This window comes from Psittacula echo (assembly GCF_963264785.1).
Source record: "Psittacula echo genome assembly, chromosome: 6".
NCBI lineage: Eukaryota > Metazoa > Chordata > Aves > Psittaciformes > Psittacidae > Psittacula > Psittacula echo.
In genome coordinates this window covers 2,841,758-2,867,957 of record NC_137743.1, presented here as the reverse complement: position 1 = coordinate 2,867,957, position 26,200 = coordinate 2,841,758, and the positions used below count along the sequence as shown (strand labels likewise).

The window sequence follows — 26,200 nt, the reverse complement described above, 5'->3', positions numbered from 1 at the left end:
TTACAACTCTATGTACAAATAAAACCCTGACTTTAAAAAAGGACCTTGGGTTTATTCCCTGCTTAAAATGGGACTTAGAAGTACAAATCTGAGCACTTCCAAGCAGTGGTTGGAAGTGAAGAAGTCCCAGTATGCCTGTGTGATCAGCCGTCTGTTGAAAGTCCTAATGTACTTCAAGTAGGAGCACGGTGTGATAACCCATTTTATCACCCATACATTGCATACAGATTATTAATAGTCCTAATAATAGTAATGCCTGGGAGGGAAGCAATTAATCATTGTCTGGAGAATGGCAATTCCTCTTGTAAACTTGTAATCAGCCTACGAGGTGGCTGTCACTGCCCTCCAGCCTACTAGGCTAAAAGCAGCTAAAATAAGCAATTCGTGGGTAAAACACATGGTGTTTGGAGAGCTGGTGTCTTCTGGTCCAGGCACTGTGGCCCTGGGCAAATCATTACTCTCCCTTTTCCCTATCTGTAAAATGGGATGAAGAAAGCTTGCAGTTTTGTCTCCCAAACCACATGGTTTTGGCCTTGGTTATGAGGCATAATGGCTCAGGAGCCTCTGCCGCAGGTTGGAGCTTCTTTCCATCAAATGAGCTAACTCAGGATAAAGACTGAACGGCCTCTAGTGCTTCAAACATAACAAAGAGTAGTAATTTTGGACATTGCTGCTGATGGAGAGGATTAGGATTACTGTACTGCAGATTTCAGTATTTCAATCATAGACTCACAAAAACCACATTGGAAGGGACCTCAAGGACTACCCGGTTCAGCCCTTCTAGGCAAAGCATGATCTAAACTAGACGTCCCAGCACCTTGTCCAGCCAAATCTTAACAGTGTCCAACACTGGGAAATCCACCACTTCCCTGGGGAGATTATTCCAATGGCTGATTGTTCTCATTGGGAAAAATTCTCCTCTCGTGTCCAGTTGGAATCTCCCCAGGAGTAACTTGTGCCCATCACCCCTTGGCTTTTCCATGGGACTCCTTGTAAAAAGGGAGTCTCCATCTTCCTTATAGCCGCCCTTTAAATAGAAGAACGTGGGGATAAGGTCTCCTTTGAGCCTTCTCCAAGCTTCTCTGAACAAGCCCAGCTCTTTCAGCCTTTCCTCATTAGCTTCCCAGCCCTTGGATCATCTTTATGGCCCTGCTTTGGACCATCTTCAGCCCATCCACATCTTTTTTGTATAGTGGGACCAAAACTGAACCCAGTTAAGATTGTGGCCTGTACGTGCATGGATCCCCATGGCATAGTAAATACTTTCCCAATGTTAAAACACAAGCTGGTTCCTTTCTGGGGGGATTTTTGGTTTGGTTTCAGGTTGGTAACGTGATGTTTTGAGACATCCTCTGAAAACCTGTCAGGGTGCAATCAGGTAAAATCTGACCAAGGTATGGTTTTGGTGTATTAGTTTATAATATAAAATAAAACATAAAACACTTTGTCTACTTAAGGATGTTTTAGCTCAAGAAGAGCAAAATACCTACCTTGTATTTAAACTAGTCATTAAAAAAGATAAGATGAGATTCCTTTAAATTAGCTAAAAAGAGTTCCAATATTCCTCTAAAATAGTGCTTTCCCTACACAATAAAAACTCTTTGAAAAATGAAGTTTTCCTTTGAAAGTTCCTTCAACCCCTAAAGATTTTTTCCTTTGTAGCCAGAAAAATAATAGCCATGAACTGTAAAAATTGCAGAGCTGATGGCTGTGGTACATCAAGCTTGCCTGTATTCACACACTTGAAGCACTCCAGGTGGGAAAATACGTCTGGGTTTTGGAAACTAACCTTGCCCTTTGTTAGTATCTGGCTGATTCGTCATTCTGCAGCGTATCTGGAACACCAGAACAGCTCAGCTCAGCCCTCCTGGGTCCCCCTTACGAAGGCATGTTGTAGGGGAGCAGAGGTGGGGGTCTGTGACTGTATGTGGGCACTCATATGGATATATGTCCTCAAGTATATAATTATATATAATGTAAAACCAAAATGCTATAAAAATGCATGCAAAACCAAATGTACACACACAAAGTGTTATTAGAGACAGAAATGGGGCTTGCTTCTGCTGTTAAACCACTATACCTCCTGCTTTTGTGCCCTTTATAGGTGTTTCCTTTGCATTAAGGGTGATGTTGTTTGCTTTTCAGAGAGCAGGTGCTGTAATTGTCATGAGTTGCAAGGATAAAAAGCATTTTCTGTTGTGCATGTTCCACAGAAAATCACTCCACCTCTGCAAAGCAATTTCTGAGCTGTTATTCCTTCTCTGGGGAATAAATACATCCTCTTTCTCCACCCAAATGAAGCCAGAAAAATGAAGATCCAGGAGGAATTTGGGGACTTGGCATTGGTAGACACATGGACTGCATCTACCAGGGATGCAGGGAACATAGGAGTGACATTTCTTTAATGCACTGTACAATTACCTATGCTTACATAGTGCTGCTTTCCAGGTGGGTGCTGGCACCCCTGCCGTGTGTAGTGGGAGTGCTGGATGGGAACCTCATTGTTATGTAAACCACATACAGTGAAACTCAGGAGTTTGTGTAGCTGTAAACCAGTTCATTTACTACAGAGCAGGGAAATACCCAGTATTGGCTCTTCAGCAGTAAATTTTATCGTAAGACAATTATGCTTGTTACAACGTTCTGCCCTTTTCTCTCTGCTGAGTTTTCCTGGCTTAGCAAAGCCTCACTAACTCAAAGGATCATAGTTGATCCTGTGATTCTATGAAAGGAGACTTTGGGAAACGTACAAACAAAAGTTAGATGTTTTCCAAATGGTATTTTATTGCTCTAACCCTCAACAATTTCCTTTAGGTTTGTGCTGGAGCCCCTCCTGCCCAAAAAGATGCATTCTAGGTCTCAAGATAAATTGGACAAGGATGACCTAGATAAAGATAAGAAAGAAAAGAAGAAGGAGAAAAGGAACAGCAAACATCAAGAGATATTTGATAAAGAATTTAAATCTACTGATATTTCTCTGCAGCAGTCTGAAGCAGTGATCCTGTCAGAAACGGTAACTTGATTAGCAAGTAATGCTTTATCTAATTCTGAGCCATGTTCTTTCTCTTTTTAAAGAAAAATAGTGATTTTTATGGTTTAGTCTCTTTTTTAGACCAAAACTATCTCCAAGGGAATATGCTACAATGGTAATTTATGTGATAATGAATCAAAAATACAGGGTTTATTTACAGTGTGAAAAAAATCACAGTCTCTCATACGAAAATCCTAACCAAAATCTATATAGGACTATTTGATAAAAGGAACAGATGGTATATCCTAAGTAAAATAAATGCTACCATTTTAGTAGCCTTTTTTATATTTAAGGTTCCCAATAGATCCTGATGGGTTTTCTCATATTTCAGCTGACTACTGCAAGACCCTGTTTGGTGGGAATGTTACAAGGTCATTTTGTGCGTGGCAATTATGTATTCTTGAAGGCTATTTTGAGCAGAAAATCATGAGCAGTTCCAGTGGTGGCTACAGGACATATCTCTCTTAAGCCCTTTCTTCTTGGCATATATTTAATTCACTGAAACTACCCTAAAGGCTTAGGTAACGAGAAGTTTTAGCTCTGAAACTGAAACAAGGCCATGTGAAGCTGGAGCAGGGATTGTGTGAACTACGTGTAAGCTCCAAATCTCTGCCTGGACACCTGTTTGGAGGCCAATAGTTTAAAGCCTGCACTTTGGAAAGAGATGTAGTGTTCTCTCAGGGATTTGCACAAGTACTTGTAGAGCCAACATGTAACTCAGCAGAGTCTTGCTTTGGTGGCTGTGCCATTTACATTGGACTTTCAGAATGATTTCTCCCTGACTTGCGATAAGTAGATCTTTTAAGTCTTTCTCTTTGCTATTTGTAGTCATAGAATCATAGAATAGTTAGGGTTGGAAAGGACCTTAAGATCATCCAGTTCCAACCCCCCTGCCACGGGCAGGGACACCTCACACTAAACCATGGCACCCAAGGCCTCATCCAACCTGGCCTTGAACACTGCCAGGGATGGAGCATTCACAACCTCCCTGGGCAACCCATTCCAGTGCCTCACCACCCTCTCAGTAAAGAATTTCTTCCTTAGGTCCAATCTAAACTTCCCCTGTTTCAGTTTGAACCCGTTACCCCTTGTCCTGTCACTGCAGTCCCTGATGAAGAGTCCCTCCCCAGCATCCTTGTAGGCCCCCTTCAGATACTGGAAGGCTGCTGTGAGGTCTCCACGCAGCTTCTCTTCTCCAGGCTGAACAGCCCCAACTTTCTCAGCCTGTCTCCATACAGGAGGTGCTCCAGCCCCTGATCATCCTCGTGGCCTCCTCTGGACTTGTTCCAACAGTTCCATGTCCTTTTTATGTTGAGGACACCAGAACTGCACACAATGCTCCAAGTGAGGTCTCACAAGAGCAGAGCAGAGAGGCAGTAGTAGTGGAATGTTACTCAGGTTTTCAGCCATTGTTCCTCTCTTTTCTGGGTTTGCTCCTCCTTTTCCATCCAAAGATGAGCTTAATCTCTCAGATGTGCCTTCTGACAGCGGGGAAGATCCGAGTTGGTCTGTCTGATGTAGACCCAGTGTTAGCTCAGCAAAAACCTCAGATAAAATCCCCTTTGTGCATCTCAGGCTTTTCACCCAAATTCCTTTGAATCCAACGAGTTTTCCCATTGACTTCAGCACATTTAGGATCAGCGATGGTTTGTTTAAATGGAGCTGCCTCCTGCCAAGGCCAGCCAGGTCAGCATCATTAGAGTGTTTTCAGGCACAGAATACTTTTGGTGAGATTTCCATATCATAGAATCCCAGACTGGGTCGCGTTGGAAAGGACCTTAAAGCCCATCCAGTTCTAGCCCTCTACCATGGGCAGGGACACCTTCCACTAGGCCAGATGGGAGGCACCCAAGGATGCTGGAGATCTGGTTGGTGTCACTGCAAGGTCACTGTCATCTCTGAGAGGTCTTGGGCATTGGAGAAGATTCCTTATGACTGGAAAAACGCGAATGCTGGCTAGAAAGGACATGTGAACCCTTCAAGGCATATTCCCATTTGTCATCAGAGGAACGAAGCTAAGCGAAGCCCAACATGGTTTGGCTCAAGTTTTGCACTCCTCCCAGTCAAGCTTTCAGTGCATGACTGATATGACTGATACTCCACTGGTTATAGAGAGGGAGGGAAATCAAATGTCAGAATTAGTTGCTTTCAGCTTCTTGAAATCCATGGATCAATAATAAGAAAAGGAGTTTGCTGGTGAGAGAAAAACTCCTTTTTCAGTATCCGCAGACTCCTTGATGAGCTCCAAAACGCCCGAGTCAATTTTTAACACTTGCTGTTAGTGCAGTTTGTTTTCTCTTGCAGGTGACATAGAGGAGCCACGCTCTTGAGATCAGTTTACAAGAGCGGTTGTACAATTCCCACTGCTGTCTTCAGGACCTTTATACATATCATGGCAAGCAGCTTAAAGATAAAATTTGTCTTAAACTTTCTGCTCTCTGCAGACGCGTCCCCTTGTTAATGATATAAAAGGGTAATTCTTACCTTTTGTGGGTAAGAATTCAGCTTTTCCATTGTTCTACTTTTGTGGGCTGAACTCTGTAACAGTTCCCCTTTTAAGTTGAAATTACTCCCAGAGCGCTGTTACTTCTGTGTTTTATGAAGAATAAGGCGTTTTGATTTCTCTGGCATGAATCACTTGGAAGCAGAAAGTTTGTGAGAAGAAAAGGTGATGATGCAATGGAAAGGAAGAAAATTAGAGATTAGTTTTTTCCAAAAGAAAAAGGTTGGAATCCAGATTTTACTGGAAATTGAAATAAAAATGAAAGATTTAAAGAGCTTTAAAAGTGAGATTTTAGTAATAAGCTACTATTAGTTACTAGATTCTGTATGATAGTTACTGGATTTGTTCTGTTGAGAGTTTAGACTCACTTGTATCATCACTAATTCGATTACAAGATTTCAGTCATTTGGTGAACATTCTAATGGATTCTGAGTCCTGACTCATCAAATATTTGGGGGCTTTACAGCAGAAGACATGCTTTTCTTTAGTACAATGACAATTTATAAGCATCTTCAAGAGAATGGGTGAAAGGATAACATCCAGCTTGGATTTGCCAACACCAGATGGGTCGAGCCCATCTTTCTTCTATGGAGGAGGCTGCTCTGTGGGTGGGAATGATGTGGCAGACCCACAAACTTCAATGTGACTTATGGCACATCTGACACACCATGTTCTCGTGAGCAAGACCGGGTGATGGAAGTGGGTCTGAGGCGATGCTGAAGGATACTCAGCAGCCTGGAAAAACAGTGCTCAAAATTGTCATGGATGAGATGGAATAAACGAGAACCTGTGATGGATTTGGGTAGAGAGATATGTCAGAATAATGGATGTGCAGGAGCACAGTGCGTGGTCAGCCTCTTAATCACTGGCTTACATCTGTGTGTTAGTAGGAGGGTTCGTTGTGTGTCACTTCTGTTTCATCCAGGTGTCATCACAGGTTACAACCAGCCCATGCCAGTTGTAGCTGGCAGATAGCAGGCTCGTGCTTGGTGGTTCAAAGTCCAGTTTCAGATATGCACCCCACCACACACATCTCACAGTTAACTGATGCTTGACCACACTTGGATTCTAAATCATCCTTTACTCACTACAAATAGGTTGTTGGCAGGGGTTTGCTTTCAGGAGGGAAGGCTGCAACAACTTTATATGTGAATCTATTCTAGATCCTGTTTACTCACTAGTTTGTGCAATGTACTTGCAGGACTGATACCAATTTTACAGAGAGTATCAAGTGAGACGTGCAGCAACATGTCAGACAGTGGCCATTCCCATCTCTGCAGAGCTTCTGCTATCCTTTCAGAGATGGTGTTCTCTAATGAAATGAGTGTTCCCATCACTGTGATGGATTCTCTTATATAGGAGTTTCTTTTTTCTTCCCAATAACATGAATTGCAATGGAAGAACATGGGTAGATTATAAAACTGTAGAATCAGTGCATGGAACTTTCATATATTCTTTAAAAATGAGTATTCAGAGGCTGTTTTGTCTACTTGTATGGCTTAAATCATAGAATGATTAGGGTTGGAAAGGACCTTAAGATCATCCAGTTCCAATACTTCTTTCTAAATTTCACTGTACTCATAAGGAATTTATGGACTGATCAAAACCCAAGCCCTAATTACAGAGATCTTGTACTGCTATGATCATGTCAGAGGATAACCTAAGCACTTTGGTATGTGAAGATGGACAGTAATGTGTTCATAGTTTACTAAAGATTTATATCTTCTTTTAAGTATTACATAAACTTCTTTAACATGCATTCTCACTGTTCGTTCTTTGATTCTCTGATAGCAAACCTAACATTGAAGCCAGGAAGTGAACAGACCCCTCGAAGGCTTGTGTGAGCAATCAGAATAACAGGCTGTTCATTGTATGGACTTAGTGGCATTTAACATCACTCACTATTGATCTTGCTTTTGGCAGACCAAAAAATATTAGCAATGGGTTCATCACGGATTAGTGGTCTCCAGAGAGTTCATATTCGCTGGCAGAGCCATGTGAAGCTTTAAGAGGACCAAGCTCATCAGTCACAGAAGAAATTAAGGTTTATTTGAGATAAGTAGCTATGGCCCAGGTTAACTTTGGACCTGGATTCCAGTTGTTGGGTTTTCTCTGGATTCTGGCATTGCAGCTTTTCTAATCAATTCCTGTGATTTCCTGAGTTGCTTTCTTATAATTGTATGCCTCTGAGAACGTGATTCCTTTGCTTATCCTGTACACTAAAAATGTGCTTTAAAAGATCTTGGAAGCAGAAACCTTTGGAGTGTTAGGACTTGAATTTGAACATCAGGAATATTTCTGAAAGGTCTTGATGAACTCTCCGAAAGAAGTTACATACATTATGGTCACTCATTTCCCATAGAAGGGTCTCAGAGACTCAGCCTTTTATGCAAAGCCTCTAAAGGTTTGTTTTGTGAAAACAAAAGGAAGCACTCCTCCCTCACTTCAGATTTCTCCTTCACAACCCACAGAAAAGATTCTGAATGCTGTATAATGTTGTGTAAGGATATAGACTTCCTTGGCTGTTACAAAGCAAGAGTTTGGGGAATTGGCTCATTGCTTCAGGAAAATATGCCTGGCTACGGGAAGGTGTATGCCTTAAATCTCATTGTGATTCCTTGGGGGAAGGGAAAAACATTCGGAGCTGTGAAATACTGCATTAAATCAGAAGTACTGTGTGTGTTACCATTGCTTTATTACTGTTTAAGAGGTAGTGAGGAAAATACAGCAATCCCAAGCTCTGCTCTCAGTAACAACGTGCATTCCTTTAATGTCTCTGGTTTTTCCCCTTGCAGATAAGCCCACTGCGACCACAGAGACCAAAAAGCCAAGTCATAAACGTCATTTCCAGTGAAAGACGCTTCTCTGTCTCTCCATCACCTCCCAGCTCCCAAGTGACACCACCCCCAGTAACTCCACGGACAAAGCTTTCTTTCAGCATACAGTCCAGTGAGTCTTCAGTCTGAACTAAATCTTCTTTTCCTACCAAATTCTATGTAAAATAACTTGTAGTGGGGAGATGTGTTTCCTGAACATGGCGTTACACTGTGGTTTGAGTCCTTTGAGCTGCTCTTTTTGCCCTCACCATGGGATTGCTTGCAGGAACAAGAACTTACCTCCTAACATCATGCTCCTGGCATTTGTCAGAAGCAATTATTTCACCACTTTCCTAAAGTAAAATTGTTGCACTGAAAAAGTTGCTTTTCCTTGTCAAATAATCATCGACCATTTCTTACATATAGAGTAACTGTCAAAAATTAGTGTTGAACTTAATTCTATATTGGATTGGGGGGAGGGTTGGAGCATAAAGGCTGAGAAAAAAAATCTTTTAATGTAATTGTACTTGAAACCAACTCTTATTTGCTGCTTAGTGAGTACAAGCCAGGAGAGGGAAAAAAGCCAGTCTTTTTGATGTCTTTTTTGACATTAACATCTATCGCTCAGTTTTTATAGAATCATAGAATAGTCAGGGTTAGAAAGGACCTTAAGATCATCCAGTTCCAACCCCCTGCCATAGGCAGTGACACCTCACACTAAACCATGGCACCCAAGGCCTCATCCAACCTGGCCTTGAACACCGCCAGGGATGGAGCATTCACAACCTCCCTGGGCAACCCATTCCAGTGCCTCACCACCCTCACACTAAAGAATTTCTTCCTTAGATCCAATCTAAACTTCCACTGTTCTCTGTAAAATATCACCTTTTTCTTCAGTCTTCAGGAATGCCTATTGCAAAACTGGGTGTAACACAGCAGCCATGCTTGTGCTGTTGTCCAAAACCTGCTATTCAGAGTTTTCAATTGCTAGCATGGGATAAAACAATAATGCATTACCTTTTGATAAGCATACCCAAATGCTAGTACAGTTGTCAAGAGTTCAGTGAAGTTAGTAAAGGAGAGAATAGGTGGTCAGTTTTAAGAAGAAAGTCTTGTTCCATCAAGGTCACTGTTTTATTTGTGTCTTGTGGTCCTTAAAACCTTTTCCCTTAAATAGTGGTTTGGAAAGTTCTTGCTGTGTGCAGATACACATCGTGCGAGCAGGAATGTGTTTATTCTACAGATCTATAGCAACAGAACTGTCTTCTAAAGGCACGTGGCTTTGCTTTAATGATTTGAAATTGTTGATTGCAGACGTGTGGAAGAGGGGCAAGCAAGAGGAAATCAATGCAGCGCTTCCTTTGCAGAGCCACGCACCTAAGGCAAATCTTTTTATAACACTGAACTCTGTTTTCTCTTTACAGTTTTGATAGCAAGAAACTACCAGCTAAAAACTGGAAATACAGAGAAGCAGAGTATATATGCTCATGCAAAAGATATTCTTTGAATTGGATTAGTTCTTCGTGTGGATATTTTATTAAAACTAACTTGATTTCTGCTTTAAAAAAGTATTTGAAGTTATCATATCTTTCTGCACACGGATCATAGAGCCATAGAATGGTTTGGGTTGGAAAGGACCTGAAGATCATCCAGTTCCAATCTCCCTACACTGGACAGGGATGCCTCACCCTAGACCCTGCCGCTGTGGGCTCTGTCCAACCTGGCCTTGAACACTGCCAGGGGTGCAGCATTCTGAGAATATTTAATAGATATAATAGATATAAATAAGCATAAATACTATATATCTTTAAATATAAATAGTATATAATAGTAAATAATATATATGTGCTGGAGATTTATGGGTGTTACGCAGAACAGGTTCAGCTTCTTGCCAAACCGATGGGTCTTGTCCCTAATGGAGGATTTGTCGTGATAAACGATTTTAGGTATTCCAAGGATCAAGAAGTTGCTTCAACGCATAAATTGGCTAAGAGCAGTTAATGGGTTGCTAAGTAATCCTGCTTGCTTGTTAGCTGTCAGTTTAGGAGAATGGAGTGTAAAATCTGATCATTAGGTTAAGATGGAAAAAACCAGGCATCTAACTGATCTCCTGCCAGCTCAAAGATATTCTCAGTGGCCCATGTAAGGCAAGGAATAAATATTCAGAGCATATTAGTCTGATGAAACACCTTGAATAATGACAACCAAGCTGAAATGATGAGTAATTATTTGTACAGTGCCTGAGTTAGCGAGGTGTAGTTCAGCTGAATGGGGCAGGAGAAAATGGATAGATCTGTAGCAAATAGATCTTGAAACACAACTGAAAATGACTGAAGTTTGTGTCAATACCTGCTTCTGCAGAAGGGTTGGTGACTCCTGGATTTCATTAAACTGTGGGAGAGATTAGCTAGTCAGGGCAGGCAGGTTTTTTCATTATAGAGTGGTGTTGTTCTACTAAACGGTTTGCCAGACTGAATGCAAATGATGTTGTTAATGCATATTATGAACTATTCATGTGGATGGAAATACTCTGTCCACATTCAAAGGGATTTATTTATTGCTGTTTTGCAAAAGGATGAGGTAGTGAAGGTGCCATGTAGGAACACAGTGGGGGCTGCAGAAGATTCGTGTTGTAATGTAGGGAAAGGGACAGAAGCAGAGCAGAACACAGCTGCACAGATAGTTGGTGACCATGTAGGTTGTTCAGAGTATTGCGGGTGTTAAGTGCTGCCTCCACCCCTTGTTTTGTCTGCAGCTCTAGTGAAAACATGGCTCTTCTGCCTTTCCATTGATCTTCCAAGTGTCAACATTAAAGAAACAAAGGTTTCGTATCATTCCTAACAAAATTGGTCTTATCATCTTCTATTAACACCTCTTAGTCTACATGTAGTCATAGAATGGTTTGGGTTGGAAGGGATCTTAAAGCTCATCCAGTTCTAACCCCTTGCCATGGGCAGGGACACCTTCCACTAGAGCAGCTTGCTCCAAGCCCCATCCAGTGGCTTAAATGGAGCTGGGAGATACTGTAATATCCTGTAAGATACAAAGATAAAGTGCTCAGGGCAGTTAAATTCACTTTATCTTTGGGTAATAGTGTGTAATTATATTCATTTTCAGTTTTCACCCAGAGAACGTGAGACCTAAAAACATGGCTTGTTTACAGTAAATCCCAAATGAAGGTTTCCCCTTCAAGGTTCTGCTAAAGTTCTGGCTACAGCTACAGCTCTGAAGAAAATGCCATTCTCCAAACATTTCCCAGTATTATCCATAACTGCATGGAAAAACCAAATACATCATATAGAGAGACATAGAGAGATACATAGTTGTGGATGAGACATGCAGGATGTATGTCAAGGAGCTGTTTAGTGAGGTTTACCGTCTCAAATGCCTCATGATCTTTAGATGTATGATATGGCTGGGAACTTCATATGGAATGGACAGGGCAGTTCATTCCCAGCATCAATGTTTAGTTACAAATGTGAGGTGGTGTTTTCCAGTTACATGTTCGACGACATGAGCTCCACAGAAATAGATTCTGAGGGAGATGTTTAAAGGAAAGTATTATGAATGTTAAGGGAATGGAGAAATCCTATTTATATAGAAGAGGAAAGATGTAGAACAGGAGCACTGGAAAAAGCAAGAAGGAATTGAAGTCCTGGAGGAGAAACAGCTCTTTTCAGCCTAATGTAGAAGAAGCCACTGAAATTTTGAAGTCCCAGGGTGAAAAATACTCTTGTCCAGATATAGTTGAAAGTTCAAGTGAAAGGATGAAGAGGAAGATTACAGTTTTCAGTGACAAATCGATACAGCCACCTAACAGTTAAATTGTGTTAGTGAGAGGCCATTTGGAGGAGCCATAAAAGGATGCTTTTGGTGAGATACTGAAAGGAGCCTTGCAATCAAAACACCTGCATAAACAAATCCTCCCCTTGTTTCACAGATCACCCCCGTGAAATAAGAACTTTTTCTTCATTTCCTAAATCAAAACGCTTCCCTAATTTAGAAGGAATAAATTAAGTTTCTTATCTCGTAGAGCTCACAGTGGGGTTTGCCTGTATTAAAATGACTGAGTTTCCCTGAAACACACCGTGGGTGGATTTTGACACCAAAACCGATGTATAACTCAGGCCTCAATAAACTTTACTGTCCCTCAGGCTATTCGCCTTTACAGCACCTACCTGTGAGGATTTATCTGCTAAGAGAAGGGAACTTTCTACCCGGCAAACAGCAATAATAAATGTTTTGTACTTTCTCTTGCGTGATTTTATTTACTCAACAACCAATGACTGCTCATTTATTATAGTTACCTGGACTTGGGAAGGTTTTGAGGGAGATGTAGTTAATTATAGGCTTTCACTTGTGCATTTTATTAACAAAATGCTTTTCTTTTACTGGGGGAAGTAAATACAGCTCAGCTCGATTATATTTTCTTAGTGCGCTTACCAGAACTTCTGTTGAAGTGTGAAGGTGAAACTGCAGAGCTTACAGCTGAGAAAGATTACATCTGCTGAGCTCTGAATATTTTGGCAGGAAATCTGAAGTAAAAATCATTTTCTATTAAAAAGAGGGCATCATTCAAGTAACAAAGATGAAGACATAGACAAAGATAGCGCGTGTGCAGCGTTACGGCAGTATCAACACCATAGGAACTGAGGTAGGAATCTGGATCTTTGGATTTGATTCAGTTACTGAATGAACTAACTCAGTGTTGATCTTTACAGACCTGGAGCTCAATGGTATGTCCAGCTCCGACATCCCCGACGTTCCTCCTCCTCTGCCTCTCAAAGGAAGCATGGCCGATTATGGGAACCTCATGGAAAGTCAAGACTTGATCAGCCCGACGACCTCCCCCCCTGCCCATCAAAGGGTGAGTCCCAGAGAGGATGATGATGTTCTGCAGTTTTCTTTGCCTTTGTACCCTGAACAATCCGCAGTGAGATGGAATTCTGCTCATGGATGTTTCAGATCCAGATCCAGAGATTCCTGCTGTTCCAAACTAGTGTGTAGAGCATAAGGGAACAGCATCACTCAAAGGGACCAACCTGACGGGAGGTCTGATTCATTCTGGTGGAGAGGACAAGCAAAATGCTGTTAGCTGTGTCAGTGAGGGAGCTTCAACCAACAGGATATAGTCTCAGCAGCAAGTTAGATTTAACAGCCTTTAAATCCTCAGGGAAGGAAATAAAACGCATATCTGACATCTTTCTTTCTGGAGCTATTTCCTATCACCGCTTATTTCCTAGAGGCAAACACATGTGCCCCCTTTGAGGGAAGGAGCTCAGAAACACTCTTCATCATCAACATTGTTGTCAGCTTTCCAAAGAAAACGCGCTTTTTCAGCGTTTTCCTATATTCCGGAGGTATCTAAAACTAGTTTGGTTCTTTTCTTTAAAGCAGGGCCATTTATTCTCTTTTTGAAGGAAAAAAAATATGTGTTTAAAGAGTTGGGGGGGGTTGATCCTGGCTGGATGCTGAGTGCCCACCAAAGCAGCCCTTTCACCCCCCAACTCAGCTTTATGGGGAGAGAAAATACATACAGAAGGCTCACGGGTTGATATAAGGACAGGGAGAGTCACTCATAGGAAACAGACTTGATTTGGGGAAATTAGTTTAATTTGTTGCCAATCAAATCAGAGTAGGGCAAAGAGAAATAAACCCAAATCTTAACACACCTTCCCCCCACCCTTCCCCTTGTCCCAGGCTCAACTTCACTCCCATTTTCTCTACCTCCTCCCATCCAGCAGTGCCAGGGGGATGGGGAATGTGGGTTTTGGTCAGTTCATCCCACATTGTCTCTGCTGCTCCTTCCTCATCAGGGGAGGACTCCTCACACTCTTGCCCCCTCTACCATGGGCTCCCTCCCACAGCTGACAGTCCTCCAGGGACTTCTTCAGCGTGGGTCCTTCCCATGGGCTGCAGTTCTTCATGAACTGCCCCAGCTTGGGTCCCTCATGGCATCACAGCCTCCTTTGGGCATGCCCCTGCCCTGGTGTGAAGTCTTCCATGGGCTGCAGGTTGATACCTGCTCCACCATGGACCACCATGGTCTCCTCCTCTCTTTCTCCACTGACCTTGTGGTCTGCAGGGCTGTTCCTCTCACATAGAATCATAGAATAGTTAGGGTTGGAAAGGACCTTAAGATCATCCAGTTCCAACCCCCTGCCATGGGCAGGGACACCTCACACTAAACCATGGCACCCAAGGCTCTGTACAACCTGGCCTTCTTACTCTTATCCTTGGCTGCAGTTGCTGTTGTGCAGGTTTTTCCTCCTTCTTCAGTACATTATCACAGCAGTGGGGCCATCTTGGAGCCAGCTGGGGGAAGCTCCTAGCAGCTTCTCAAAGAAGCCACCCCTGTAGTCCTCCTGATACCAACATCTCGCCACACAAACCCAATACCAGAGCTTCTCTTCTCTTTCACTTTGAAATGGGTAACTTTGGCCAAGCTGTTATTTTGTGGAAAAGCACCCAGTGGTGCTGATTCTTATTTGTTTGCAGGGGTGGTTTGCAGCGTTTCTCTGCAGCTCATCATTCAAATGAACTTCTGTTGAGTAATCTGCTTCTCAGTAAATCTTATGCTCAGAGAAAGCATTTCTAATCTCAGCAGAGGAGAGCATGGGGCCCCGAGAAGCTGTGGCTGCCCCATCCCTGGCAGTGTTCAAGGCCAGGTTGGACACAGGGGCTTGGAGCAAGCTGCTCCAGTGGAAGGTGTCCCTGCCCACGGCAGAGCTTGGAGCTGGATGAGCTTTAAGGTCTCTTCCAACACAAAGCATTCCATGAGTTTAGGAGTTCAGTTTTAGCTGTGGAATAGTTCTGTTTAAGACAGACTATCTCAGTGCACAGCACTACACAAGTGTCCAGCTTTTTCCATGATAGAAATTGTAACTGTGTTGTTGCAGGAATTTAGTGTCTTCAGTCTAAATGGTGAAAAAAGCAAATATAGAAGAAACCTCAGGAATATGAGTAATAATATTAAACCCACCATGTTTTACTCATTCTGTGCATATATTGAGGAATTCTCTGCTCTCATCCTCTCTTCTCAGTTCTTCCCCATGGCTGGATGGTTTCAGTAAATATTTTCACCAAGGTTTTTTGCAACCCCTTTTCCTCTAATTCCCATCAAAGTCTAAGAAGCTTTTACCCATTTCCCAGGCTTCTCTCTCAGGGGTCACCTCTCGCTTGACCTGAATTCAGACCTCTAAGTGGAAAATTACAGGAGGGCTGCGAGGGGTTGGGGCTGAGGAATCCATCTCCATGAAGAAACCTCAGAAATTCAAATGAGGTTTCCAGTTTCTCAAACTGCCTCTTGTGTGAGCTCCAGGGTGATACATTCAGTTCCTATGATATACTGTAAGCTTTAGGTGCTGGTAGTAGCTCAGGATTGTTAATGAGAGTTCACTCTTCAGCTAAAAAGCATTAAACAGTGAGATGATAAAACACACGGTGAGGAGTAAAATCCCAATAGGCAATTTCCTTTTTCCTGCTGCACCATCCCTGGAGCCATTCAAGGCCTGGTTGGATGTAGTTCTGGGCAACCTGATCTAGCTGAAGATGTCCCTGCTTATTTCAGGGGGTTGGACTGGATGAGCTTTGCGGGTCCCTTCCAACCCAGACTATTCTATGAGGCTGTTTGAGGGGCTTCCACTCATGGCCAAATGCTTGAGATTCACTGTACTGCCTGCAAATGCCATCATGCTGTGATGGTTGAAGCCCAGACCTGAAGACAACTCAGCTTCCAGCCTTGGTCACGTCACTATTGAGGATGTGACCTTGTGTAGCTCCTGTACCTGTCATGAGCAGGGTTTCTGCATCACTTAATGGAAGTTCATAGAAATGGAAGCGATATACTGTTGGTTTTTTGCAGAGTTTGATTCAGCTCAGTATTTTTGCTCTTTGAAGCCTTCATTGCTCAGATTCCTTCCACTTTCTTTTCATATATTTTGTAATAGAAATGGAGCCCGTTGTGTAACATCCAGTGTTGAAGGCCCTCAGGATTTAAGCATACCTTAGAAATGCAATCAAATACAGGCTGTACATCATTAGCTCACTGTCCAAGCTTTCCTTCGGCATCTGTATTTCTATAAACTTTCCAAGAGGAGGAAATATACATTCAAAGTCTGCAAAATGGAGCTAAAGCAGATTTGTCATAAAGCCACATGTATTAGTCTTAGAATTAATTTTAGGGAAGGCTTGTAGTCTTATAACAACCACTCTGCACTTCTATTTCATCAGGCTTATAGGAAGGAAGCTGTTAAAGAACATCAAGAAAATGAGTAGTGCAGGGCATGAAAGATTAGATGGATAAATTCTTATTACTGCTGTGATTAAATCCCACTCCACAGTTTTTAATGCCTTCTGTTTCATGGGTCAAATAGCTACATACTTCATAACTTTATAACTCTCTGTCTAGTAAACTGATCATCTTTTAAATTACACAGGCTTTGTATCAGCGAAGAAAAATCAGCTTAAAATATTGTAGATAAGATTATCTTAGTAGCTTTTAGAATGGAAACATTTCCCTATATGAGAAATTACTACACTGTTTGCTCTGGTTGTCTTGCAGTCAGTTATGAAAGCCAAAAAAATCTGCTGTAGTGAACTGAGAAGCATGCAGTGATATTTGCATCAAATACATCAAATACAGCCCTGGCAGGGTTCAAGGCCAGGTTGGACACAGGGGCTTGGAGCAAGCTGCTCCAGTGGAAGGGGTCCCTGCCCGTGGCAGGGGTTGGAGCTGGGTGAGCTTTAAGGTCCCTTCCAACACAAACCATTCCATGATTCTATGATCAAATCAAGCTGCAGGCAATAATGTCATTTAGTGTCTGAGATGGTAATTGTAGATTATTTGGACTCCACTGTTAACTTGGTCCACCTTAAGTCCTTTATCCAGGTGATCTTCTAATTACAATTTTCTGATTGTCCTCTCTCTGTTGTTAACTGGAACCCTTATGTGTATGCATTCTTGCACTCTATGATTTGTTCTGCTAAAAATGCTCTTGATAACATATGGGATTGTAAAAAAAAGAGTCTATGACTCCTTCAAGGATTATTATTACATCAAAGGATTCCTTTAGGCAGTTATCATTCTTTATGGGTTCATCCATACCCTTGCATACCAATCACCCCCTGCTTTGTATTCACAGGGAGAAGGGAAACTCAAAGAAAAGAGGCAAAGGAGCACTTAGATTTATAATATTGGCTATAACACTTACTAAGCTCCAGATAATGGTTTGGATGAGAACATATCGATCAATCCAGCATAGATAGAGAACTTGGCAAGGAGGGACAGCAGAGGCTGAAAGTGAGGATCGGAACGGGCTCACCTGGCTCATGACAGTGGAGTTTATTTTGAGTCTCTGGGATCCTGTTGCATGAGGAGCATAAGACTGGTTATTTGGATATAATGGAAGTGTTGAGATAGAAAGGAAAAACCAGGGCGGTTGTTCATGTGTTATGATGCATACACCATCGTGTATCCATATACACCATCACATATCATCTCTCACGTTAGCTGCACTGAGCAAAAAGTGATCTTAAAGGCTTCAGCAAATGTATTGTCCTGATGTGGACAAAGAGAAATTAGGGAGCACTACTTCCGGGATGCCAGTTGTTCCTTCTCTGATGTTATTTCTAAGGAGAAGTTCCCTTCCTTACCTACGTGCCTCACGCAGCCTCTGGCTTCATGTCCCCAGTTCAGGGGCTGGTGGGGAAGCCTCTGAGCATCGTGGTGTCACCTCCCAGGACCTCCGATGCTGGTTTGATGGCCCAAGGCTCACCACCAGCTTGCTTACTGCAGCAGTGGGAGGGCAGTCATTAGGAACGTTATCCCATGGAGATGCCTGAAGAAAAAATGCATTATTTAGCACAGAATCACGGAATGGTTTGGGAAGGGACCTTAAAGCTCACCCAGTTCCACCCCTCTGCACGGGCAGGAACGCCTTCCACTAGAGCAGGTCGCTCCAAGCCCCGTTATAACATTAATATATATAATTATATATATATTAATATTATATTAATATAATCAGTTATATTAAATTAGAAAGTTGTCTTTGTGGGCTGCATTTGCTCACAAATGGACATAAATATCTCCTCTCTGATACTCCAGCTTTTTAAACCCAGGCTCTCTGACCAAAGGCTTCCCATGATACGCAGCAGTATATAATGTGCCCAAAAGAAAAGGCTAAACTGGAGGTTTATGTACCATCTGCTCATTATTTTTGCCTGTTGGACATGGGAAGCCCTGCGAGCCCTTCCTCCAGTGCAAAGTCTCCAGCACTTCCCTCCTCAGCCAGGCATTGGTGAGTTAAGCTTTTTCCCAAGCAAAGAATGTCTAAAAAGCCCAGAGTCACTTTTCAATGTCTCACAATCAATGCGCTGCCACTGCTTATTACAGGGATTGGAGTGAAAAATGTGCTCTTCTTCTGTCTGCCCAGAGGTACGGAGCCCATGTTGTGTCCCTGAGCAGCACCCTTGATTTTGCTTGGGAAGGGGCCGTGGGATCAGCCTGGGATCAGGCTGCGGGGTTTGCTCTGCCTGATTCTTAATCCATTTCTTTATTGCTCTCGCTGGACCCAGGCCTTCAGTAAGAAATACAGTCTGAGTCTGGAGTGGAAACCTAATTCTGAGGGTATTGCTCATAACTCTGGAGGTCTGTTTATGTACAGAGCAGAGGAGAAAGGCAGTGCGTTTCCAAATCAAGTTAGCCAGCGCGGTCTCAAATACTAATAGCCTCCTCATGCAGGAATGTGGTTCAACACAGGGAAAATGGCATTAGCTGTGGTTTAACACAGATGGCAGGCACCAGGAGCAAAGTACTCCCCTTGTAAGGGTGTAGATCTCTGCTAGGGCAAGTGCTTCTCCCTCATCTGCTGCCGTCAGCCCCATCGGAACATCCCTCCAGGGAATGTCCCACTGATTCTCCAACCAGGGTCCTGCCAAAGAGCACTGAGGGAAAAATCAGAGTCAAAGACTGGTTTGGGTTGGAAGGGACCTTAAAGCTCATCCAGTTCCAACCCCTGCCACGGGCAGGGACCCCTTCCACTGGAGCAGCTTGCTCCAAGCCCCTGTGTCCAACCTGGCCTTGAGCACTGCCAGGGATGGGGCAGCCACAGCTTCTCTGGGCACCCTGGGCCAGCGCCTCAGCACCCTCACAGGGAAGAGCTCCTGCCTAAGAGCTCATCTCAGTCTCCCCTCTGGCAGGTTCAAGCCATTCCCCTTGGCCTGTCCCTACAGGCCCTTGTCCCAAGCCCCTCTCCAGGTTTCCTGCAGCCCCTTTAGGCACTGGAGCTGCTCTCAGGTCTCCCCTTCAGGAGCCTTCTCTTCTCCAGGCTGCCCCAGCCCAGCTCTCTCAGCCTGGCTCCAGAGCAGAGCTGCTCCAGCCCTCACAGCATCTCCATGGCCTCCTCTGCCCTCGCTCCAGCAGCTCCACGTCCCTCTTGTGCTGCTGCCCCAGAGCTGGATCAGGACTGCAGGGGGGGTCTCCCCAGAGCACAGCAGAGGGGCAGGATCCCCTCCCTGAGCTGCTGCTCACGCTCTGGGGGTGCAGCCCAGCACATGGGGGGGTTCTGGGCTCAAGCGCACACTGAAGCTGGGTCATGGGGAGCTTTTCTTCACCCACATTGCCTTCTCTTACCAAAGCACACTCCAGCAAGGGCAGCTGATGGCCATGATGCACACTCAATCAAAACTCGGATAGATGAAGAATGACAGCAGAGTTTAAACAGTCATTTTACATTGGTTTCCTGTGGTATTTCCCATCTAACTTTGCTCCCTGAGTCAAACAGCGAGTTAGCTTCAACTGTTGATAATTTGGTTCAAATTAGGGGATTTGGGCTCATTCTCTCTGCTGGCACATTATTGCTCCTTCAAAATGAGAGTGCTGTTCTGACATGACTTCACACTATGGGTTACTTTTCATTGCAGATATTAAATAAGCAAGTTGCTGCTTGTCAGGTGTCTCGTCCCCATACTAAAAACAACGGTGTAAGTGAGAAGGAGCAACTCAGAGCTCAGGATGTGAAAGCATTTACACAGTCCTGTGTACTTGACAGCCTATTTACATCTCATTTCTACTGCTTCTGACCTAATTAGATCTGTTAATCCTTCCAACTAAAGTGCTTCCTATTGGATCTCTATAGCTTGACATGTGGATGCCCATTTTGTTTCAAAGAAAAATAGTTACCCAGGAAGAACAGTGCCACAAGGAGCATTTGGGGGAATCAAATTTTGTCTGATTTTTGGTGGTGGTGGTGGTTTTCAATGGTGTTTTCTGATAGGAAATGAAAGCATCCTCATATCTTACTTTGCTTCATCACAGGATAGGAAAGCCATGCATTTTTCATCCTCTTTAATTGATTTCTAGTGCATCCTGAACGTGCGTAGTGTAGTGCAGTTTGTATCTGTAAGAGAATGGAGAAAAATGTTCTTTAAACCTGATTCTTTTTCTGTATCAGGGAAAAGAAAACCAAACAAATGAGAGCAATTTCATGTTTGAAGCAGAAGGAACAGATTGCTTCTGTGTTGCAGATGTGCCTTTTACATAAGGTTCCTGCTTCCCCTGAGGTACCCGTGACTCAAGGATTCTGCCCAAAATAGGTCTGAATGTGAACCAGTCTCTAGCCTTTTGTCAGAAAGTAACTGCAGGCTTTGAGATATGGTGGGTTCATGGTTAACCATTGAAATACAGACATGAACCCTGCAAAGTTCATGGTCCTTGGACCAAAGAAAAAGGCCGTGGGCCAACAGAAAAGGTCCTTTCCTAATCTGATTCTAAAGCAGTTGTTCATTAATGTGACATTGAGGGAAACTCTGCTTTGTATTTCAAAGTTTAATAAGGGGAAGAGTAGCAAAAATGAACTTCATCAGCCTAATCATGATTTTCTCAGTATTCTGTTAAAGGGAGAGAAAAACTGTGCTTGAATTTCTCCCTTTGCTGGGATAAAAGGGAGCAATGGGAGCAATGGCTGGATCTGGAGTGGCACCAGGTCCGCATTGACACATTTTGTCATGCAAATTTCTCAATTAATGTTGTCCCAACGAGCATTACCCATCCTACTTGATATATTCATTGGTAGCTTATTATACAAATGAACATGTACTAAATTTATCCAACTTTCTAATGGAAATTGTAAATTCAATTATAATAATTATCTACCTCTCTCTGCTCTTTCTTTCTAACTAATTTCCTTGCGGAATCTAAGCCCTGGTAGGTTTTGTGCTTGTTATTTATAGCCTATATATTTAGCTTATTCTCATTGTATTTGCATTGTAGCTGTTCTTCAGAAGCAGGTCTTCAGGGGTAATTTGATTGTTCTCTGATCAATAGGAAAGGCTCATTTGTTTGAGGAATGCCTTTGATCTGATTGAATTGAGAATTATTGCCAATATACTATTATTTAAATTCAAAACGGATTTTCATAAATGAGGCTTTCAGCAGAGTTAGTTTTTTCCAGTGATAAATAGGAAGTTAAAGATGTCTGAGAGTAGAGCACTGAGGAAAGTTTGATGTTTTGTAAAGAATTTGTAACTAATAAACCTCATTTATTTAGTTATGGAATTAACATCACCTACAGGAGGAGTTCTGGCACGTGGTATACTGATGTGCTGAGGACCACCAGCGTTTCCCAAAGGTTGCCTAGAGCCCCCGCCTGGGTACCTGGCTGTAACTAAGCAGTTTGATTTTGCAATCTGCAGTTCATCATTGAATGTGTAAAGCTGAATCACTGACAGTCCAGCTCTTATTTAGGTGTTTTAGTAGGGATTCAGGAGCTACCTCAACATGCCAGGTTATCATAGAATCATAGAATGGTTTCGGTTTGAAAGGAGCTTAAGATCATCCAGTTCCAACCCCCTGCCATGGGCAGGGATGCCTCACACTAAACCATGTCAACCCAGGACTCTGTCCAACCTGGCCTCGAAAAGGCTAAGACAACTATTTGGTCAGGTAGAGGAAATATTTAATGGTTCTGACTGTACTACTTAAGAGACAGAATAGCAGTGGCTTTTTAATCAACAAAACTGTCAGGTTTGCAGTTAGGAAAATGAAATTCTTATTTTATCTGCTTTTCATATTAGTTTGTTGACTTGGTTTTCTGACTCAGGGATCACTGTATCCGACTGAGCAACCTGCTCTAGTGGAAGGTGTCCCTGCCCATGGCAGGGGGTTGGAACTGGATGAGCTTTAAGGTCCCTTCCCACCCAAACCACTCTGTAATTCTATGACTAAACAGTGCACAGATTGAGCCTGCTCTGGGAGATGAATGCTGCTTACGCATCGATGAATGCTGCTCAAGCATCACGCTTTCAAGTCTCCAATGTTTTAATAATCTAGTTGCTTCTTCAAAAGAGCAAGGGTGAACTTTAACTGGACATGAACGTGAAAGTTTTCATTGACAGTTAGGCAGGAGGCTTCCCTGGGTAGACAGGGGAATGCCACTTTCCAGGCAGGCACACAGCGCTGTGCTCTTGATCCAGAGATTCTCATTCAGTAGCAGCTTAAAACCAGTTGATTTGAGTTCCTAACTGGGATAACATGTTGTACCAAAGGAGAAAGGTGACAGCAAGCATGTTGCTGCATTGGTGGTAGAGAGGCAGAGGAACTGGAGAGTGGAAGATCTTCACAACATGGAGAGACAAGTTTAGGGCATAGCTTACTTGATGCTAGTTTGGGATTCCTGTTTGTTTGCCACAGAAGAGAACCAGGATGAAGGAGGGAAGTTGTGAAACAGATTGGAAAGTATCTCTTTCCGGGTAGGACACAGGAAAATATTCCAGGCAACATCCAGCCTTCCTGGTTCTGCAGTATGCAGTCTTACCTTTCAATTGAGTCTGTGATTAGTGAAGCTATCTGGTAAGAACTCTGGATTTATAACTGTCTTAAAACCTTCTTTGAAGAGGGCAGTGAATTACTGTCCTGGGTTCAGCAGTAGCAGCCATTATTTAATCCTCCTTAGTAGCTGGTCCAGTGCTGTGGTTTTGACTTTCAGCCTGGGAACAGCGCTGATAACACCGATGCGTTTAGTTGCTGCTCAGTAACGTTTACTCTGACCAAGGACTTTGTGAGTCTCATGCTCTGCCAGGGAGAAGGGGAAGCCGGAAGGAAGCAGAGACAGGACACCTGACCCAAACTAACCAAAGAGGTATTCCATACCACAGCGCGTCATGGCCACTATATAAACTGGGGGCAGTTACCCGAAAGGCTTAGATCACTGTTCTGGTCAGGCTGGGTATCGGTCGGCGGGTGGTGAGCGGTTGTGTTCTCTTCCCTTGTTATTTCCCTTCTCATTATTATTATTGGTGGTAGCAGCAGTGATTTGTGTTATACCTTAGTTACTGGACTGCTCTTATCTCAACCTGTGGGAGTTATATTCTCTCGATTCTTGTCCCCATCCCTCTGGGAGAGGGGGGAGGAAGGCAGGGGGAGTAAGCGAGCGGCTGCATGGTTCTGGATTGCCAGCTGGGTTTAAACCACAACAGTTACCTTAAAGATACTTTTTCCATCTATTCTTACACATCTCTGAAGACTTCTAGCCACTGCATTGCAGGAGCATTAGGAGGCTCTCGTGCTTCTGCCCCATGGCAGAGGAAATGTCCTGGCATCACCCTCAACCACTTTTCTTTTTGGATACCACCTTTGGATACCTTTTAAAAGGAACAGGTTTGGGTTTTACACTTTCACATGGTTTATCAGTTGCTTGTATACCAGTTTCTCACTGTGATTGAGAACTCATCAGTTATTTTATCCACGTAGTATATGCAATGTAACACTAAGGCATTTTAGATGTTTAGACTGTTCTTGTAGTGGTGATCAAGGAAATTTGGCAGAGTCAGTGAGTGGTGTAGGGTTTGAAGTGTTAATACATGAGCTGGTGGTTCAGTATGGAGTTGGTAAGCTGGGATGGGTATGCTGAGACTTGAACAAATGGAAATGAGAAAGCGTCCTTATACTTGGAGGAAACAAAAGGCTGGCTGAGCAGGGAAAGAATGATAAGAAAAAGCAAACCCAGAGTAGCATTTCTGAGCTGTGACACTGCAGTACAGCCTCATGATGGGAAAACTGTACTGCCTGCATAGCCAAAATGCTGTGGAAAACCTGACTGCAAAGTGTATGTGTGAGCTGCAGTGTTCTCAAGCTCTTTCTGAAACAGATTTTATCAGAGATATGATTGAACATTATGAAAAAAGTCTTAATTTCCATAATGACTTCTTTAATTTGTCCAATTAGCCTGGGAATCTAACCAAGGGTGCACTTGTTCCGCTGTGTGATATATGAAGTGATTTAAAATATGTATATTTGAACAGCCTGGATTTCTGTTTTGAATATTTTAATTATAACTGACTGTGTAACAGTAAATTTCAAGTCACTTATCTCTTTAAATGGGTTCCTTTTATTTTTTGTTTAATTATGTGTGTTCTGAATGTGCAAAACACAGAAAGAATGGAAAAGCAGTGATGCTGTTGCTTCAACTTGGCTTTTAAGCTTTGTAGTGCACAGAGGCTGAGGGTAATCGATACAGACCAAGAAATCAATATCTTATCATGATATAAAGCAGGGAATTATAAACTTCTCCAGTGCTTTCAAAAGATTTTTCCTGATATACTGAGCTAATTCATCATAAGCCCTTAAGAGATTCTTTTCATTGTCTGAAGTAGGTGGTCCATTTTAAGCTAATGGCCAAGAGCATTCCCTACTCGTAGTAGCAATTTCTGCAGAGAAGCTTTCAGGAGGCAGAGGGCTGCAGGCTCCCCTGCTGTCTCTCACTGTAATATATGGAACAGGAACTGTTTCAGAGATCCATTCATTGCTAACATGCTCTGTCCAAATTGGTTTCTTCCAGCACTTGCCACCTCCGCTCCCCAGCAAGACTCCCCCACCTCCTCCTCCAAAGACAACTCGGAAGCAAACGTCGGTCGACTCTGGGATTGTCCAGTGAAGAAGGAAGCGGGTGGTTTTATTTCCAAAGATAAAGCTGTAACAATTCATTTCCCTGAGTATTTTATGGTGTATAACGTTTACCTCATTCAGGCGTGCAGTATCTAACACTTAGTGCAATGACCCTAACTCCGTAAGAAACCCATTCGTGTCGGAAACAACACTACATCTCCCCTCTTTCTGGGGTTATTCCCTCCCATGACTTGAAAGAAATCTGGTTTTCTACTTGAGACTGGGAGGCTTTTATCAACTGACAGTCCCCTCTTCCTAAACCTGCTCCCTGCTTCTTCTGAATAACTTCAGGCACATGGGTAGCTGTGGGGATTCAAATGTGAGCCGAATATTTTGTCTCTAAAGCGCTTAGGTAGCTGTGGAGTTTAAAATGAGCTGAGTATTTTGTACCTAATCTCAGCATAGATAGGACTCGATGATGATATTCACATTGAACTCAGTGCACGTTGAAGTAGGCTTCCCAGGAAGGAGAAGCTGCCGTGGGATATCCCCAAATAACGGTTGTGCCCGGGGCTAAAAATCAGGCACGTGCCTTCTCTTTAGTCACAAATAAACTGATTGCTAATGGGGTTTGTAAAATGAGTCATTGGCGATCAGTCATTTCCATTCTCATTCAGTTGGCCCTTCTCCTGCGGGTTGGTCAATGGGTAAACCAAGGAAGCCCTTTAGCTCCTGACGGGCACTTAGGAAAAGAACCAGAGTAGGCACATAGGAGACTCCTGGTCATTCCAAACGTAGCAGGGGAGTACAGGAACGGGAAGAGCTTTTTCTTTTCTTCTGTAATGTGTAATATTTCATGTGGATTAGGATGAACTGAATGGAATCACTTTGTCCTTGTGCCATCATTCTGTACAGCGTTTGTATATATGATGGTTTTTAGAATGTTTTAATTTTTATGGTGCCTGCTT

General features: G+C 43.0%; 1 protein-coding gene across 10 annotated transcripts in view; it reads left to right on the top strand.

Annotated features, from left to right (window-relative positions):
- DOCK1 (dedicator of cytokinesis 1) overlaps nucleotides 1-25,610 on the top strand; it is a gene marked incomplete at its 5' end in the record, with an annotated part of 322,176 nt that extends 296,566 nt beyond the window's left edge. For all 10 annotated transcript variants that reach the window (XM_080621564.1, XM_080621560.1, XM_080621556.1 and 7 more), the window contains 4 exons: nucleotides 2,815-3,013; nucleotides 8,330-8,483; nucleotides 13,072-13,217; nucleotides 25,186-25,610. In XM_080621564.1, the coding sequence (XP_080477690.1) occupies nucleotides 2,815-3,013; nucleotides 8,330-8,483; nucleotides 13,072-13,217; nucleotides 25,186-25,281 (595 nt within the window). In that variant the 3' untranslated portion in view covers nucleotides 25,282-25,610. The remainder of the gene's footprint in view (nucleotides 1-2,814; nucleotides 3,014-8,329; nucleotides 8,484-13,071; nucleotides 13,218-25,185) is intronic.
- Nucleotides 25,611-26,200: the final 590 nt, after the last annotated feature.